Here is a 19,865-nt window from a genome sequence, read left to right as displayed (position 1 = left end):
CTGGAGTTTATAGAAAGACAGCTAAATTTTTAACAATTCTCGAGCATGAGCAAGTTGCTCCCAGCACTTTTCGGGTTAAGGAATTTGTCTCAAAGAAAACAAAATAAATTTTATAGCGGAAAGATGCCCGTATATCGTTGAACTTTTACGATCTTTGAAGTAGTACATATATGGTTCAATTTTAAACCTGTCACGTGACAAACAGCTGATGTAAGCGATGTCACTTTGGCCGAACTCAGCAGAGACCCGATATATACAAATGCAAACACCACAATTCACATTTATCAAAACTAGTGCTCTTAAAAAAAATATTAAAATTGTATTAATTTCCCCTGAATATATAAAGGCGTATATTTCATGGGCGTCCTTAACCTAGCTGCGAAATTAGAAAAAAAAAATTGAGATTAAACTTTATTTAAAACGTTTTATTTCTAATTTAAAATCATCTCAAAATCCCAAAAGTTTGACTTCTTGTGTAGTCTACTGTACATTAAATCACTTCCTGTGTATAGGGATTCGGAGACAAATGACCACATGTAGACTGTTAGCCCTCAAGGCATTCACCCCTGTACAAAATAACCCCCCCCCCACCCTCACCTGAAATTTACCACCCGGTAAAAAATCTCTGCCCTTAAGTGTGGAAAACAACAAATTATATTAACCGTTGAGTTAGGTTCATATAACAAGCTAAAGCTGCTTAACAATTTTATTGTTGTTCTCCAAACAGTTCAAACAGTTAAAAGTCAAGTTTTGTCAGACCAGATATATGTACCTTATTTTGTACGCTGATATAAAAAAACAAATAACAGCCCTTTATTATTTTCAACAGCCCTCGATCTCACAAGTATCTTATCTTAGGATAGAGAGTCTTTTGATAGACCATCGTCACCATGCGGACATCTCTGCTGTTTTGTGGCCCTCACCTGGGCACAGCGTTCCTGATATTTTAAAAATTTGCATCACGCTCAATTTTTTAAACGGTCATTTGGACCGATATTTTTCTTGTAAAGTATCTCCATTTTGTCTCCATTTTTGTGTGGATTTAGAGACCACTCAGAGCTAAGATATTGCTATATTAATTTATGCGGGCACATTTTTTCATGGGAATATCAAAGGTTTTTTTTTCTTTTTTAAAAAAAATAGCAGTCAGTTACAAAAGTTACTCGGATGAGCAGTCTGGCCGTCTGGCCCATGGACCGCATTTTTTAAATGCTTTTGAAATAATTTCTAATGTTTGGTGTTGCATCTCTATCAAATCTCCAACAGTTGTTTTGTTTCTAAAAGCTTGATAAGATATAGACCCCGTTCAACTCCCACGAGTACTTTCAGTACTTTGATTTGATTCCTTAATTGATAGATGAGGGAAAATGTTTACCGTTAGACATTTCTGTGACTCTATTTTTTTTATTCTCAAACTTTTGCTTGAAATTTAAAGATGTTCTGTAAATCGGCGTCAAAGTCAATACCAAGTAATTTAAGAAAGTGTTTTTTTTTTCGAGTTCGTAATCTTCCCCTGCACAGACACCTCATGAATACGTTGGAAAGAAGAATCATTTGTTTTCTTTATTTATAAAAACTAATAGATATGGATCTTTCAAAACTCCTGCATATTATTCTATATAATATTTGATACAGATAGGGACTCAAATTTAATTAACTAAATTCCGTAATAAAATTTCCCGCCTCTTAAAAATCAGATCCGCCCACACTAGCCCCAAAAGTTACCGGAAGTGTTCGCTAGGTGGCGCTATTTTCTACATATGGCGAAAGTACACAACCTGAAAATGCATTGATAAAAAGTAAACAATGTGGTAATTGCGTTCAGTGTCAAAATAAGGGTGGAATAAAGTGGAGATTTCCAAACAAGATGACGACACTTTCGCCATTTACGCCTCCTATTGTGAAAACACTGTTAGGGTGGAAGAAAGGGGACAGTTCCGAAGTTGATAAGTGGTCGGAAAAAGCTGTGAAAAGTTTAGTGAAAAAATTAAAAAAGACTGGCGGACTCGACGAGCTGAAGAAAGCAATAAGCACCCAGGATACATCTACAAAGTGCATTACAATTCCAAGGTAAACGGAAGATATTGTATAATGTAATGAAATAAGATCATAAGCATGCTTAAAATTCCGTCCAATATGGCGGTGATCGAAAACAAACATTCGGGGGTCCAAAAAGGGATCACTTTTATTAAAATCACAGTGATTGAAATAGGGGAGCCTGTGGCTATAGTTAGACAGATACAGGGATATGGAGTTGTTCTGTTATATTAGGCACCTGTTTTCAAATAATCATTGTTACAATGTCACTTTTTGTAAACTGCATTTAAATTGGTTTCTTGCATCATGTGCATATGTGCTGATACAGGGACCTATATAATATAGTATATAAGTCCCTGGCTGATATAGTCCAACAATATTGAATTAGATAAATTTTGTTGACATTTGCGTGGTGTAAGTTATCTATATAAATATTTCTAAAAATATCAGAATTGCTGAAGCTACATGATATATTTTACACTTAACATATATAGATGACTTTCACAATTTACAAAAGTTATTTCCCTTTGCGGGGTCAATCTGGGGTCAACCCTTTTCCCTCTATACCATTACCAACTTCATGAGGCAATGTCTTACAAATGAAATCTGTATGAACATATTTGTTATGTTTTTTATGTTGCCCCATACTATGGAATACAGGAACGGATCAAAATTGTCCGACAGCGTTTAAAGGTTAAAATATTTACAGGTAAGTTACTAAGGTTATAGTGAGTAAAATGAGCGTTACTCCAACAACGGGAGATAACTCTTACCAATGTGAAATTCTTCTATTGTGCTAGGTAATATAACATGAATAATGAACATTCGTTTGATACTGTTAATACATGTGACAGAGTGGAAAAATCAGAACTGGAGATATGAAATTTTTTCAGCTGAAGTTTGGGTCTCAAAACTGGAGATTTGAAATTTTTAGCTGGAGTTTGGGTCTCAGAACTGGAGATTTGAAAATTTTCAGGTAGAGTCTGGGTCTCAAAACTGGAGATTTTTTTATCAACATTTTTTCAGATCACCAAGGACCATCCTTCTAACATTTGTCTAAAAAATTAGGAAGAATTAACTTTTCTCTGAAACAGAAAAAGTCGGAAATACATTAGCCATTTAAGTGACATAAATATGACGTCATATCAGTGATTTTTGGGGGGTCAAAATGCCACCGATATTCGGCTGTTTCCCCTCACAAAAATTAACTATTTTTTCCCAATTATTAGCAGTCAGGGGCATAATGCAAACAAGTTATTGTCAAAAATAACTCAAATGAGTTATTTTTTTGTCACAGTGAGTTACCTCTCTTTGCTATGACCTACTTTTTCCCAGCATTAGTAACTCAAACACGTTATCTTTCCAAAATAGTTTCAATAAATTAATAACTTGTTTAAGTTATTTTGTGTCATTCCTCCTTAACTTCACACCCCGTGCACCAAAGGTTTTTGCTCGTGCACCAAGACAGAAACAAATGTTTGATTAAATTTAAACCTTGCTCAATCCAGAAAAAATCTTCAAAGTCTTGGGAAAATTGGGGAAAGTTTTTTATTTAAAGATAAAAATTGGACATATAAACCATGTAAATAAAACCACAAAATAAGGATTAAAATGCTGTTTATCTCCACCTCCTCACCAATTCTCTATTGGAGTCGGTGCACTCCATCTAGTATTACATAATGGAATCCCAAAATGCAATGCATATTGGCAGGAAATACAAAATTCCCAAGAAATCAATGTCCAAGTAGGATAAAAAAATAACTTATTTTAGTTATTATTAAAAAAACTTTCGTGTGTGTAAAATAACTTATTTAAGTTATTTTTCTGATAACTTGTTTGAGTTATACCCCTGACTGATTAGTATATTTTTCCCAATTTCAAACCTACAAAAATAATGTTTTAATTTTGAACGAAAGTCGCTAAATTTGCTGACAGAGTAAATACGTTTTTATTCTTCAAATCCATGCATATGTAGCCGATTTTTTTAATGAATGTGTAAAACAATGCAGATATCCATATAAGCAGATAAGTAGCTTATAATATTCTCAATGAATTGGTAAATAGTTCCCAGATACAAGTCTTGTTGCATGTTGACATAATGATTTTGGTTTGACCACCATTATTACATAGAGGGTCAGACTAATAACAGAAAATGGACAACACATAGGGTTCACTAAAATCAGGACAAAACAAACAGTAAAGACTGTAAACTTGATTATCAATATAAGACAGTTTACTAGATTATGAGTCTAAATGCTGATTATTTTTTTTTAATGAAATTAGACAAAGCAATTCCAAGAAAATAGAAGCTACAAGATGTGACTAATATAAGCCATGTTCACATTCAACAAAATATTGATGTTAATTTTTTTACATGATTATTTTATGAATTTAAATCAAATTCAAAATTAAAATCAAACAAAATCTGTTGTTGTTACTTAGTTTGATTATTTTATGTATTTTTTAGCATTCTAATTTACTATAAATGATTTTTCCCAATTGAGGAAAATGTCACTAATTTTTCCCAATTCAGAAGGAGGGGATGGTGGTTTAAAAAACAAAAAAAATCACTGCATATGCAAAGTCATGTTTAGAGAGATGCAAAAAATAGTTTTGTGCCATGGGAATTGCATTTTAAAAATCCTTGTTTCAATTGTTTTTTTTCCAAATAAGTTGTTGCTTTGATAAAGCCACCATTTTGCTATGCACTACAAAAGATTTTGGGGAATTTAGATTTTTTTTATGTGGACTCCTAAAAATTTCTTTGAACAATATGTAGATTTCAATCTTAATTAGCCCTGTTCTTACATGTATTGTTAGTCTACATGGTTTATATATCTCGCGTCATGCTGCTCGCTGTGCTTGCTATTAATGTCAACACACCCGGGAAAATTAGAGACAATAGCTTTGAGTGATCAATCTGAAAGTCATTACAAAAGTTGTCTCCTGTAGGTACATTTATTCATTAATAAAAAGATGGTCCTGTTCGATGAAATACAAAGTAAATCATACTGTATAACTGACAAATGATCCTGTGAAAATTCACTTGGTCCATTGGATAATGATGCATGTAGAGAACTTCTCTCACGGTCAATCACTGTAACAGTCAACTGTTGTGATCTTAATTCTGTCATAAGATTTTAAACCCTGCTATCTCTCTACCTGTTAAATTGTACAAAAAGTGTCCATGCAATTCTTCTCACCTGTATTGCTATTAAATTCAAGCCTGTCTTTTCCTTTAATTAATTAAACACATCAGACAGGGATTTTCCACGGCCCCAGATAGGGCCAACTTCAGGTCCTATTCTGATTGGCAGAAACCCTAAGGCTCCCTTTTTCTCACAAAAATGTACTGTGTGTTACAAGAGGTTAAGGGCAATGATTCAGGTACCTCACCCAATTCGATTTGCAATTTTCTCGCTAACGAGGATGCGTCCACTTATGAGTCCGCGGACATACGATTTTTAAGAACCTTGCATCCCAAATAATTTTGCTGCGTCTAGGACACAGATTCTTGCGTTAGTGGGAACCCTGATCGGGCAAACGTGCATGAACACTGCTTCAATAGGTGATCATCATAGTTTATGCATTTTTTGAGTTAGATGTAAAGAAAAATTAAGTTTATCACTACAAATGCAGGTTGCAAAAAAAGTACTCATCCACTTGGCCTGAATGAGTGAAAATTGGCTTAGGACAAGTAGATATCATAATTGGCTAGTCCCTCATGACAAGTAGAATTTTACCTGATAATTTTTAAATACAGTGTAAGCCAAAACACTCAAATTCAATGTTATATATTGTATTTTGTACATATTAACCAAATTGTGACTGTTTGACTGTTAATGGGTGCTAAAAAAAATCATGCAGACAGTACATCCATTCCTACATGAATTAGCCAGTCTCTTCTGATTGCGAGTTGTCGTAAAATGAGTATCTGCTTAACAAGACTAATCTATGAAAAGTAAAATGCAAACTTCATTTCCAAAGTAAACTAGGCAGTCTTTATGTCAAAAAGATTTTCCACTCAAATTATTGTTGCATTGTTTATTGTACATTTTATTTTAAACATGGCTGATAATTCCATAGAAAAACACGGAAGTCTTGGATTCAGTTATCATTCAAAAAAAAAGTTTTTTTGTTTTATATCCGGTAATAATTTCAACAGAATGAAACAAACTGCTTCCAAACTTTACATTAGACCAACACTCTTAACAAATGAACATTGTAACAGTATCTGAAATGAGCTGTGGTCTTTTAAATTTGAATTACTTGCCTTGGCTCATATAGGACGAGTGGTCAATGAAATATTTTTCTCACCCTGAAATGTTTACAGACACTATGACATTATGTCAGATGTATATCTGCTCTACATAAGGTGATGTAATTTGCAAATGTCATCATTATATAGCTCTAATAAATATTATGAAATTTTAATAAGGCAATGGATTAGTTTACTTATGATTAACTGTCCTGTGAACATGTTGAACACGATTTGATTGGCATTGAATTATCCCCTCGCGCAACTAGTTGCGGAGGGGATATAGCATCGCTACTGTGCATATGTGTGTGTGTTAGTGTGTCCGTTACAGCTTGTGGGCAAGATTTAAAGAGAACCTTTAGACTATCAATTCTCAGCTTCCACGTACTTATGTAGCATCGTAAAAGGACGAACCCTATTCATTTTCAAATTAATCGGTGAAATATTTCTCAAAATATTGCGTTTTTACTACCTTCAAACCCTGAAATTTTATGTACGACTTGACAATACTCGCTTCCGCTTAATCAACCTTGGAAAATTTGGGTCGCTTCGATAGACTCGCCTCAGTAAGTTCACCCAACTGTATTAAATTTTTGCGTATTGTCATATTATTGTGCCTATCTTGAGACAGTCTGTATGAATTAAGTTTCATCTCTGATGCTGAGTAATTGAAATACATGTAATTTGATGAACGTCGTGGTTTCATTATACCAAATTTCCACAGGTGTCTGTTTACAACATGGAATTTATTCATGAGGCACACGTAATTCCTGAAAGCTATAAAGACATTTTGCAAGTTTAGGTCTATGGTTTCAGTGACCTCTCAACAGCGGTATATTGTCATTTTTATTACGAAAAAATATTGTCTCCGTGGGTATTCTCAGATTTTATGCATATAGCATGCAACTTTGAGATATACCTAGGAAGGTAAATTACTGAAACTTAGAGCATATGTGATATGTTTCTGCTAGGAATAAGGGAAACTGCCCAGTTACGTATGCATGTTATGCCCTCCCCCCCCCCCCCCAATGCTATGCACTTTGGTTTAAAAATGACACCCCCCCCCCCCCCCCCCCCCCCCCCCCCCGGCGATGATTTTGTTAAAAAAAATAATTAGTGCTGCAACATATTTTATTTTCTTTACCTTATTTTAAACCTAACTAGAAGATTGTATCTTCATTAACGTCCCTCTTGAGAATTTTTCTCTCGTATGGAGACATTGCCATTACCGGTGAAGTTCTTGCCGCGAGGGGATGCTCCGCTTAGCAGTGCTCTTGTTCGTATTATTTTATTATGCATTTATTTACCGTGAAGTAAAAATGTGATGCTCATACATATATGAGCATAAGATTGGCTTTTTATTTCATAAGAAAAATGTCTCCATGACAAAGTACAAGAACGTATATTAACTATTCTGTCATGCAGGTTCAATGCCCTTGCCTTGTTTTGCTTAGTTTGATTAGACACAAGGTATAGAACAATAGGTGTGAATTATGTTTTGATAGAAATCATATTTGTGTTTAGCAGAAAACTCTCCTGAACTTTTCTGATCAGCCATGGTTGCTCTGTCTCAATAATCTTTTGTAACCTTTTTACATTTTTAACTTTTTCCTAAGAACCACTGGGTCAATTTTAACCAAAGTTGGCACAAACCATCCTTGGGTAAAATGGATTCAAAATTGTTCAATACGTTCTATTTCCACTATGGAAGAGTTATACTTCTTAGTGCGCACTTTTGTGAAAAAGTCGGAAAATGTACAAATCTCGTGGGATTTCTTGGACAAACGTAACATAAACATGTAAACAATATGTTGAATGTCGATGAACAAATCCTAAGAAAATTCTAATGTAATATTTTATTGTTGTGAACTTTATATACATCAAGAGTATGAATGACAATGATATCAATTTATATCTATTGTTGATCGTATGTATCTATTTATCGTATGGTACCTCTAAATGCAATACACATGCCTCGGAAATGTCGTATTTTTTATTAATGGATGATAAATTTAGTGTTCTCGCTCTCTTACATATGTCTTTTAGTTTTTTAGCTCTACTGGTCAGAGACCAGAAGAGCTTATGCGATAGTAAGGTGTCCGTCGTCCGTCCGTCTGTCTGTCTGTCTGTCTGTCTGTCTGTCTGTCTGTCCGTCTGTCTGTAAACAATTTTTCAAAACGCTACTCCTCCTACAGTTTTGGTCCGATTTCAATATAACTTGGCACACAAGTAGACTACACTAAGATACATAATTTAGTGCATCGGTTTTTGATTTCGATGGACGGTGTTGCCATGGTTACTAAAAATAGAAATTTCTGTGAAATTCCTTTAAAACGCTACTCCTCCTACAGTTTTTGTCCGATTTCAATATAACTTGGCACACAAGTAGACTACACTAAGATACATAATTTAGTGCATCGGTTTTTGATTTCGATGGACGGTGTTGCCATGGTTACTAAAAATAGAAATTTCTGTGAAATTCCTCTAAAACGCTACTCCTCCTACAGTTTTTGTCCGATTTCAATATAACTTGGCACACAAGTAGACTACACTAAGATACATAATTTAGTGCATCGGTTTTTGATTTCGATGGACGGTGTTGCCATGGTTACTAAAAATAGAAATTTCTGTGAAATTTCTTTAAAACGCTACTCCTCCTACAGTTTTGGTCCGATTTCAATATAACTTGGCACACAAGTAGACTACCCTAAGATACATAATTTAGTGCATCGGTTTTTGATTTCGATGGACGGTGTTGCCATGGTTACTAAAAATAGAAATTTCTGTGAAATTCCTTTAAAACGCTACTCCTCCTACAGTTTTTGTCCGATTTCAATATAACTTGGCACACAAGTTGACTACACTAAGATACATAATTTAGTGCATCGGTTTTTGATTTCGATGGACGGTGTTGCCATGGTTACTAAAAATAGAAATTTCTGTGAAATTCCTTTAAAACACTACTCCTGCTACAGTTTTAGTCTGCTTCTAATATAATTAGGCATACAAGAAGACTATACTAAGATACATAATTTATTGCATTGGTTTTTGAATTCGATGAACAGTGTTGCCATGGTTACTTAAAATAGAAATTTCTGTGAAATTCCTTTAAAACGCTACTCCTCCTACAATTTTGGTCTGATTTCAATCTAATTTGGCACACAGTTAGAATACACTACGATACATAATATGTATTTCTGTTTTTTTTTTATTTGGGTGAGTGGTGTTGTCATGGTTACCCGTACTAAAAATAGAAATTTCCGTGAAATACTTTCAAAACGCTACTACTCCTAGTTTTCATTTGATTTCAATATAACTTGTCACAAAAGTAGACTACATTAAGATACATAATTCTATTTATTGTTGCATGTTGCAATGTTTCAAATCCAAGTGCTACTTTTCTTTTGTTATACAAACAGACCAGTAGAGCTACAGTCTCATCAGAGACTTCTGGTCTATTCTTTAATTGAAATGACAAATACATTTAACATTTAAAATTGGATTGAGATTGGCATGTTTTGTATTATCCGCAACACCATGCTGTCCCAGTCAGACGACCAAACGCGCCTCTAATTTTGAAGAGTTCACTAATGGAAATAGAACGTATTATAGGACCAAATCCTATTCCAAGAGGAGATAATCAAGAAAAGACAAAATAGGGCTGGGTCATAAAAATCTTCTCAAGAACCACTGGGTCAGAAGAGATGAAACGAAAGTGTTAAAATGTCATTCGAAATATATATATTCTGCCATATGATGGAAATTTTATGGGAAACATTGATTGTTGTAACAGATGAGATGATTTTGGAACGTGAATTAATAAAGAAAAGTGTAAAAGATGTCGATAAAGACTAAAGAGTAGGTAACATGTAGCACTTGTTAAAAAAAAAAAAAAAAAAAAAAAGAATTTCAGAGTGAAAATTAAGTGCCATGAAAAGTTCAGAATGCAGGACTTTGCACCGTTTACCACCATAGCTTCTGGGGGCCTAATGGATACACATGTATGCAGGAAAAGAATGTTCTTCTCCATCACAGCAAATTAAGCCATGCAAGTCATATTAATGAAATTGAAGCATTCCCATGTTTTATGGATTCAGAGACTGTTAGAGTGGGGATTTAATATGGGGTCATAATTTTTCATGGGAATATAAAAGTCTTAAAGTTTTTAAAAATCATCTGAGAACAAAAGTTACAAAATGTTACTAAAAGTTACTAGTACTCAGATGAGCACTGTGGCCCATGGGCCTCTTGTCTGCACTATGTTTCTGCAAATTGGCATTACTTTTACACAAGATAAGTATTTTTTTATTATTCTAAAAAAAATCTCAGTTTCTTTTTCTGCTGTTACCTGGTTGATAAAACATGTAGATACACTAAGGTTAGATGACACTTCTGTTACCTCTTCAAGGCTCAAAGAACCTCATAATGCAGATGTTTTATAGGTTAAATTTGGATATATCTTTACATTTGTCTGTCTGTAAATGTACATTGTACATAAAATATACACTTCATTTACCCATTCGGCTCATTCCAGATTATTAAATGCAGGCTACTTTGGAGAGTTACTTAACTTTGTACATGGATTCTAACTTTGAAGTCAAAGATTGGAACTGCATGTAGACATACATATTTATTATGAAGTGCAGAAATGCCACTGCTGCAATTTTAAAATTTAAAGTATATGTATTATATATAACAAGAAATTCTGAAAGAAAAAAAAATTGAGACTATCAAATGAATGAATATACTTAAAAGAAGACAATTTCATTGTTATTTTTGGAATCCAATTGTTATGAAGAGTATTTTCATACATAAATTGTGTAAAGTAACTGATCATGAGGAACTGTTAGTTAAGATTGATTACTTTTTCCGGAGGGTCACATCTAACAAACATTATGTTCCCTGTTGGTTACCCTTAAGAGACAAGGCTCCCTAGGGTGAACAAAACATCAGATTTGCCCCAGACACATTGACCCAAATTTCTGTGCTAAAAATGTACATTGTATGACTCTTGTTTCTTTACATTTTACCAAGGTGCTGTGCATGTGCTATGCATTATACAGTTTAGTTAACTTTATTATTTTACAATATTAACATAATTGTAAAATAATTAGGTTAACTAAACTGTATTCAGGTGCAGAGCGATGTAGATTCAGAAGAATTAGTAAAGATAAATTTGATTTGGGGGAGATTTTTAAAAGTATCTTAACTGTGAATTAACCATGATATCAGTGCATGACTTTCTTGGTAAAGTCACCATTTAACACTGAATCCCAGGACAAGTTTATTACAAAATACAGTTAAGTCAATGGCAATTTAGATAATGCACTGACTACACTTTCGCTGAAAACATTGAGGATATTGTAACTCCCTATTTAAAAAGATCCCTATTGATTTTGAGGTCAAAATGTCAAAGATCAAGTTCAGAAATTCATATATATTGCAGTAAGAATATGCTTTCAGAATGACATAATGTGAGTTGTTGATTTGGTACAACAGTGAAAACTGTCTAATCCAAACCTGTTCAATCCATTTCACTGAATTCCCACCCTTACTTTGATCCCCATTTTACTATTTTCCATTTTCTTTACATTATGTTATCTGAGATCCTGTCTTTTCCAACACAAAATTTGTCTTCCAGTGCAAGTCAGATAAGACAGGTTTCACAGAATATTTAAATAAGCTCTGAAATCTGAATCCTGCAGTATGAATAGTTTCAAAAGTATAAATCTGTGCCGCCCACTTTGACAGCATATGTATACAAAACTGTGAGTTAAGCATTTTCATGAAAGGTTATTCCAACTTGGCTAGCTATTGTGTAATATTTTTTATTTGTAACAAACTTTCATTTTTTCCATTAATTGTTGTCACTTGATTTGAAAGTAGCCATATTCAAAATTGTTTCTAACAGTAGAAAATCCTATATTTTCTCTGCTTATCATTTCTGTAGGGATAGACATGGATAGACAAGCTTTTTAATACAACTCGGAATCCGAGAGATGTTATAATATTCATACAATATGACGTAACTGAGTAATGACTTTTTTTACATAGGATGATAAAGTCATTAGTTCGGATTTCGGGTTACAATGTGACGTAATTGTGTAATGACTTCTACATTGGATGATAAAGTCAGTAGTTCGGATTTCAGGTTACAATGTGATGTAATTGTGTACATGTAATGACTTTTTACGTTGGATGATAAAGTCAGTAGTTCGGATTTCAGGTCACTGGATGGCCGGCTGCAAGTGTCCCACAGAAAAGGCTTACCCCATGTGATCTACTGCCGACTCTGGCGATGGCCAGATCTTCAGAACCACCAGGAACTACGGGCCATAGAATCGTGTGAGTGGGCCTTCCACATGAAGAGGGAGGAGGTGTGCGTCAACCCCTACCACTACACACGGATTGAACCCCCAGGTCTGTCACCCCAGTATTCACAGTATGGACATATCTGTAAAGTGGGGAATTAAGATTTTCTTTGCTTTCAAGGTATAGGGGGGAAATGCAACCATAATACCTTTTTAGAGAATGTTTGTAGTGGTACAGTAGCGTTTATTCATTTATGTTAGGTAATTCGCATATATTTATATTACGAAGATGTTGAAAAGACGGCTTTTCAAAAATATCATATTCCCCTTTTTTATAGTCTTTAATTTAAAGTATTTGCAATAAAACATGAAATAAAAGTAACACTAGATGACAAGGCAACCTATTTTATATGCTGTTGTATGCATAGCTGACAACTGAACTGTTAAAATGAGTGGTTATCTATAATGTAACAGCAGGAGAAGAACATAAAGTAAATGTATTAGTATGTAAAATATTTGGTGGAAATATATTTTTTCATCTAGAGTTAATATAGATTTCATATAATGTATGTATTAATTTACATACATGTATATGCAAGTCATTTAGGGATATAAACTAGTTAATTTAGCATGTTTAGTATCCTAATGAAGCTGCATTTCACAGAACAGAATACACACCCAAATGTAATAGCTTTACAGTATCTATTAAACAGCATTACATTTGTGAATAGATTTTTAGATGTTACAAAAAATAGCCTTATTTAATCTATCGTTAATTTATTCCAGTCCTACCACCTGTGCTGGTTCCCCGTCACACAGAGGTACCAGACAAGATGCCACAGATTGAAAATTATGCCATGACAGTTCCAGAAAACACTGAGTTCCCCACTGGAAACAATGAGATTTTCAATCTTCCAGGTAAAAAAACAAGGTTCACATGGGCATAAAGAAAAAGGTCTATCATAGATTGTCAATCCACTATATTTGTGAAAAATTTTACCTCTAGACTTTGAACTCACAAAATTTTGTGTGATAATACAGTATGTATCCCTGTACAGAAATTACGAAATGCATGACCCCTGGGTCTATCATGGTCTATGACTCAGGCTCCAGGTTAAAGAAAAGTAAGATGTCAATCAGAGAAAATCTTTTTAAGAGTGCTAAGTATACCTGCAGTGCTTTTTGTCACCAGATGGATTTCTACTTTCAACTACCACCAAATAATATTTATGTGTGTAACAAGTTGATCTTCGAAACGTCTTAATACGTAATGTTTGCCTAATGCGGCAAGTGCAGTAAAAGCAGCGGTGAGGAAAAAAACATAGTTCCTTACATAAAGTTTAAGAAGAAAGATGCTTTTGAAAAATACTTGTGTATTACATTGAACGATAACTGATCCCTTTGTATGTGGTCGTGAATTTTCCGCAGAAATTTGTCACAGTGTACTTTAAGTGCATTCAATGTCAATACAAGAAATCCACATAATTTTCAACCAGCAGATTGAACAGAAATTGTAATTCTGCTCAATTATGACATCATGGATAAAAGTTTGTTTATGGTATTTGAAAGTCAGCTGAAGATTTGGAATAATGTCATTTTTAGCTCACCTGAGCTGAAAGCTCAAGTGAGCTTTTCTGATCACCCGTTGTCCGTCGTCCGTCCGTCCGTCTGTCCGTCCGTCCGTCTGTAAACTTTTCACATTTTCAACTTCTTCTCAACAACCACTGGGCCAATTTTAACCAAACTTGGTACAAAGTACCCTTGGGTGAAGGGGAGTTTAAATTGTTAAAATAAAGGGCCAAGTCCCCTTACAAGGGGAGATAATCAAGAAAAGACAAAAATAGGGTGGGGTCATTAAAAAATCTTCTTCTCAAGAACCACTGGGCCAGAAAAGCTGAAACTTATGTGGAAGCATCCTGGGGTAGTGTAGATTCTAAATTGTTAAAATCATGACCCCCGGGGGTAGGGCGGGGCCACAATAGGGAATCCAAGTTTTACATTGAAAAATATAGGAAAAATCTTTAAAAATCTTCTTCTCAAGAACCACTGAGCCAGAAAAGCTGAAACTTATGTGGAAGCATCCTGGGGTAGTGTAGATTCTAAATTGTTAAAATCATGACCCCCGGGGGTAGGGCAGGGCCACAATAGGGAATCCAAGTTTTACATTGAAAAATATAGGAAAAATCTTTAAAAATCTTCTTCTCAAGAACCACTGAGCCAGAAAAGCTGAAACTTATGTGGAAGCATCCTGGGATAGTGTAGATTCTAAATTGTTAAAATCATGACCCCCGGGGGTAGGGCGGGGCCACAATAGAGAATACAAGTTTTACATTGAAATATATAGGAAGAATCTTTAAAAATCTTCTTCTCAAGAACCACTGAGCCAGAAAAGCTGAAACTTATGTGGAAGCATCCTGGGATAGTGTAGATTCTAAATTGTTCAAATCATGACCCCGGGGGTAGGGCGGGGCCACAATAGGGAAACATTGAAATATATAGGAAAAATCTTTAAAAATCTTCTCAAGAACCACTGGACCAGAAAAACTGAAACTTATGTGGAAGCATCCTGGGGTAGTGTAGATTCTAAATTGTTCAAATCATGGCCCCCGGGGATAGGGCGGGGCCACAATAGGTATTACAAGGGGGAAGTCTGGTAATGAACAGCATGGCCAAAGTTACTCAGGTGAGCGATGTGGCCCATGGGCCTCTTGTTTTTAAATATCAGTTTTATTTTTGATCCATTTGAAAACATTTCGGAATTTTTTTAAAACGTGCATTCACCAATCATGTTTCCTATAAAGAAATCTTGCATATTTTTAGTATTCCTCATCATACAGCTAATTATTAATACAAATGTTTTATCACTTTAAATGTAAATGTTTCAGTACAGGAGATGTGTCCAGGGGGGCATTTTTCAATAATGGCCTGCTATTTGTTGACTGGTGTGATTGTCCATTTTGTAAACATTTAGTTACACACTCTTTGATTGGACTTCAATTTAGGGTATGAGGGCAACATCTGATTTGTTGGACCTGGCCAAGGGCAACATTTTCACCTTCAGGTCCAACAAATCAGATGTTGCCCGAATCCCAGTCTATAACTGTTTTGTTATACCCTTCACTTAAGATAGAACACTAAAATTAAAAACCTTTGAACAGATTTACTCATATAATTTAAACAATTTCTTTATAAGTAATATTTTGGCTTTTTAATAAAAATGACAACAACAAAGAATTAAAAAAAAAAAATCATTTAAAATTATTATAACACAGAAATTATTTATCACAAAACATGATTTTTCCTGTGACGCCATCTTTCAGATAGTATACGTGGTAACTCTTGAAACTTCGACTGTTTCCTTTTTGCTGATATTGAACAGAGACTAATTACTTGTGACGTGGCAGTAACAATTCTTATGTTGGACTGACAGACTGGTCAACAATGAAATTGTTAGACAGATGAAAAAAAACATTTACTTTGTTGGACTTTTTATTTGTAATAAATATATAGAAAGATATTTTTAAGGATATAACAATAATAATGTATTGTATCTTTGAAAATTATCTTCTATCCCTTTGTCATTTATCATTCAAACTGATTTAAATATGCATTGGCAGAAAAACTATACATGCTATATGTATGGTAAGTTCACTATCAAAATTAAAATTCTCATGTCACTTGGGTCTAAAGATCCTGTTCTAGAAGGAACTAACTTGGTCATTTGTCAAAAAACTTTTAATATTCAGGTGACCATTGAGGCCCACGAGCTTTCATATTAATTTTTGAAAACCGAAAGTTTTTTCAGTGATTTTTAAATATCACTTATATAATTAAGTTCCTTATAATTGCGCTAATATATTTTTTAGTTAATATGAACTTTTGCTTCCAGGTTCAACGACATTATACTCTTTTTCTAAATGAGATTGTTAATATCCATACAGAAGTGAAAATTGAATCATAATTCTTTAATAAATGAATAAATGTCATTTTTTTGTTTTTCTGCTTTCACTGAAAGTGGGAGATATTAATTTGAGTCTGTCCATCTGTCATTCTGTCTGTGTGTGACACTTTCTTTTCTGGACAATTCTCAAAAAAGCCTTTGAGCTTTTTCAATGAAATTTTATATTACAACTCCCTATGGCCTAAAGAAGATGTTTATTGATATTGAGGTCAAAAGATCAAAAGTCAAGGTCAGAAATTCATACATTCTTTCTGTGTGTTACATTTTCAACCATTATTTGCAAACATTATCTCAAAAAACCTTTGAGGTTTTGCAGTGAAAATTATATCACAACTCTTATGGCCTTAAGATGACTTCTATTGATTTTGAGATCAAAAGGTAAGAAAATCATACATTACAGAAAATGGTTTCCAGGTAATAACTTTAAATAAGTTTTCTTGGAGCTTTTTCAGTGAAATTATATATTTAATATATATTATAACTCCCGTTGACTTTAAGAAGACCCCTATTGATTTTTAGGTCAAAGGTCAAGTCAGAAATTAATACATTGCAAAAATGGTTACTTGGTGATAACTCAAATTCTTTCTGAGGTTTTTGCAATGAAATTTAATATTTTATACGTTTACCCCTATTGGTTTTGAGGTCAAAAGGTCAAAGACCAAGATAAGATATTCATTTATTGCATACATAGTTCACAGATGATAAATTAATTTCTCATAAGCTTTTGCAATGAAAATTAATAATTATCATTATAGCTTATAGCAAACACAAGCGTGCTTTATTGTATACAGGATAACATTTTTTTATGACACAGACTTCAAAAGTAGAGCTGTTATGAGATTATTTGACAATTTTTTTTCATAGAAAATCAGCATATAGCTTAACAAGGACTGTAAAAGTAACACTGTCAAGGATTATTTCAACTTCAGCAATCCAAAATAAATTACAATTGGGTAAGGCAGCTGTGTCCTGGTGGCAACATTGAAATTAGATAATGTAATAATTATGTGATGTTCCAATCAAAGTTTTAGTATTGACCAATGCAAGATAGTTGTCAGATAGAATATATGTATACTAGAATAATTTGTTTGCCCATGTTAATCTATGTTCATAATAAATAGTATTACAGTAAATAGTTTTGGAGTAAGGTTCACTGCAATACTATAATTAGCACATCACACTCTGTACAGTGTACTCTCAACAGATTTTGGTAAATCTTTGAAATACTGATATATCATACAAAACACCATTATGTATATAGAATGTGCCTAGATTACTAAAGCTGCAAGCAGTTCTGTTGAAAACAGAATAATTCAAGAGAATTCTAGAGAAAACAGATCCAAGAGCTGGCATGACGACATGAATCTTTTCTCAGATGAATGTATTGCTTGTAAGGTTCAGTGTTACATGTATATGTGTCTGCAAAAGGTAGACAGCAATCATTATACGTGCAAGGACAATTTACACTTGATGCATTTTAGTCTTATTAGAAATTCTCTCCCACCCCTTCATTGTGAATATTCCATGATCCCCCAACTGGTTGTTTTTGTCTGGAAGGTCAATGGCTTTATTAGGTCTAATACAGTGGTAAAAAACCAAAATAAACACACACACAAAGATTGCCTAGACTTCTAGCAGACTCTCAGATCAATACTGAAGATGTGGCCCATTTATATATAGGAATATATAGGTAGTCCAGGAAGGCTGTATAGATTTTTTTTTGTGTCTTTCGCTAGACAGATTTCTAGTGTGTTGCAGTGACATTACTGCATAAAGCGGCATGTCAGATTCTTCTAACTTGCTCACCGCGGCGGCGCACATTATTTGATATTTTGTGTTTTTCTGCGTCTTTTTTACTGGTTGCGGACCTGGTGGCAGAGTACGTGCCTAAGATCTTATACCTTCGTTTGGCAAATCTGTGCTGGAATTTCTGTTTTAAAATCAGTTGTTGACTTTAAAGGAGACAAAGAATTCATTTCTTGAAATGTAGAGGAATGTAGTAACTTTTCGTGGACATATCTTTCTGTGACATCTGTGTATGATGAAATGTTATAGTTGGAGGATCTAAAAGGAGCGTATTTTTAAGTCATGTATCCTTTTGTGAGATGTATAGGATGTGGAGACAATTTGTTGTGAGATTTGGGTACTTCTTTTTCAGCCCTCTTTATACAAATTTATCCTAAAACAGTTTTTTTTAAAAAAAAGTTAAACTGGCTTTCTGAATTGTTATTCTGAAAATCTCGAGTTAACCCTTCAGCAAGGGTTAGCTTTATTACCATCTGTGAAGAAATTGTTTTAATAAGCATGATAAGTACATTTGTTTCTCTGGAAAGAAAAACAAGTATGTGGTCTGTTATAAGGTTTTATATTAACAAAGGATTAGGTTTCAGTAGTTGTGCTAATTGAGATGTACTTTTTTTTTATTTGAGACCAAAAAAAAAAAAAGAAAAAGGAATATTATTTTTAATTGTTTGAGGTCTGGAATTCATGGGAATTATTATGATTAACCAGAATATTTATAAACACTTTTAATTATTTATGAACAAGTGCTTCTTATACAATTCACTATACAGAAAACAAAGTCAGGGTAACGGTAAACTTTTCGCCTTGTCATACAGATTATCGATACTTTTTTCTTTTTTTGTGATATGACATAAATCAGTAATTGTGAATTACTCTAAGGGTTATTGAGTAATTTTTGTCTTCTTCATCAATTATGATATATGATCACAACAACAACATTTTCTACTATCAAGTGTTAGAAAAGGTGTGACAAAATAGAATTAAAAAATAGAGATGGAAAACGTTTCTTGTGTGGGCATTATAATCCATAGCATCAACACAGAATGATGTTTTCTAAAAGTTCAGGAGTTAATATGTCTTTCATATATGGGATGAACTTGCCAACCAAAACCCTAGAGAGTCAACCTCTTAGTGTGCACATCTGTAGCTCAAGTAGTGGTAAGTACATGTGAGAGAGGCAATCCGTTTGAATTAAGTGGTAATGAAAGTGTGGGAAGGGAAATTGTTTCAGAGTAGGTGGGAGATGCAGGTGATTCAGAATAGTATTGAGTAGGTGGGAGATGTAAGTGTTTTAGAGTGGAATTAAGTAGACAGGAGATGCAAATGCTTCAGAAGTGTATTGAGTAGGTGGGAGATGTAAGTGTTTCAGAGTGTCTGAGTGGCAGGTTAAATTCAGAGTATTGAGTAGGTGGGAGATGTGTTTTAGAGTAGAATTTAGTTGGTGGGAGATGACAATGCTTCAGAGTTGTATTGAGTAGGTGGAAGATGTAAGTGT

The 19,865-nt window shown here is 34.0% G+C and overlaps 1 protein-coding gene across 2 annotated transcripts in view; it reads left to right on the top strand.

The window, feature by feature from the left end:
• The first annotated feature begins 1,753 nt into the window (after window positions 1-1,753).
• LOC133193473 (mothers against decapentaplegic homolog 3-like) overlaps window positions 1,754-19,865 on the top strand; it is a 39,230-nt gene continuing 21,118 nt past the window's right edge. The window contains exons 1-3 of one of the 2 annotated variants that reach the window (XM_061329436.1): window positions 1,754-2,070; window positions 12,522-12,715; window positions 13,393-13,524. In XM_061329436.1, coding sequence (XP_061185420.1) covers window positions 1,868-2,070; window positions 12,522-12,715; window positions 13,393-13,524 — 529 coding nt within the window. In that variant the 5' untranslated portion in view covers window positions 1,754-1,867. Of the gene's footprint in view, window positions 2,071-12,509; window positions 12,716-13,392; window positions 13,525-19,865 lie in introns of both variants that reach the window. The other variant, XM_061329435.1, reaches the window with a different exon arrangement.

The sequence above is a fragment of the Saccostrea echinata genome, unplaced genomic scaffold, assembly GCF_033153115.1.
Source record: "Saccostrea echinata isolate AGI-Se365-2 ecotype Australia unplaced genomic scaffold, CSIRO_AGI_Sech_v1 ptg000027l, whole genome shotgun sequence".
Taxonomy (NCBI): Eukaryota; Metazoa; Mollusca; class Bivalvia; order Ostreida; family Ostreidae; genus Saccostrea; species Saccostrea echinata.
This window is presented reverse-complemented; position numbering and strand designations above follow the sequence as displayed.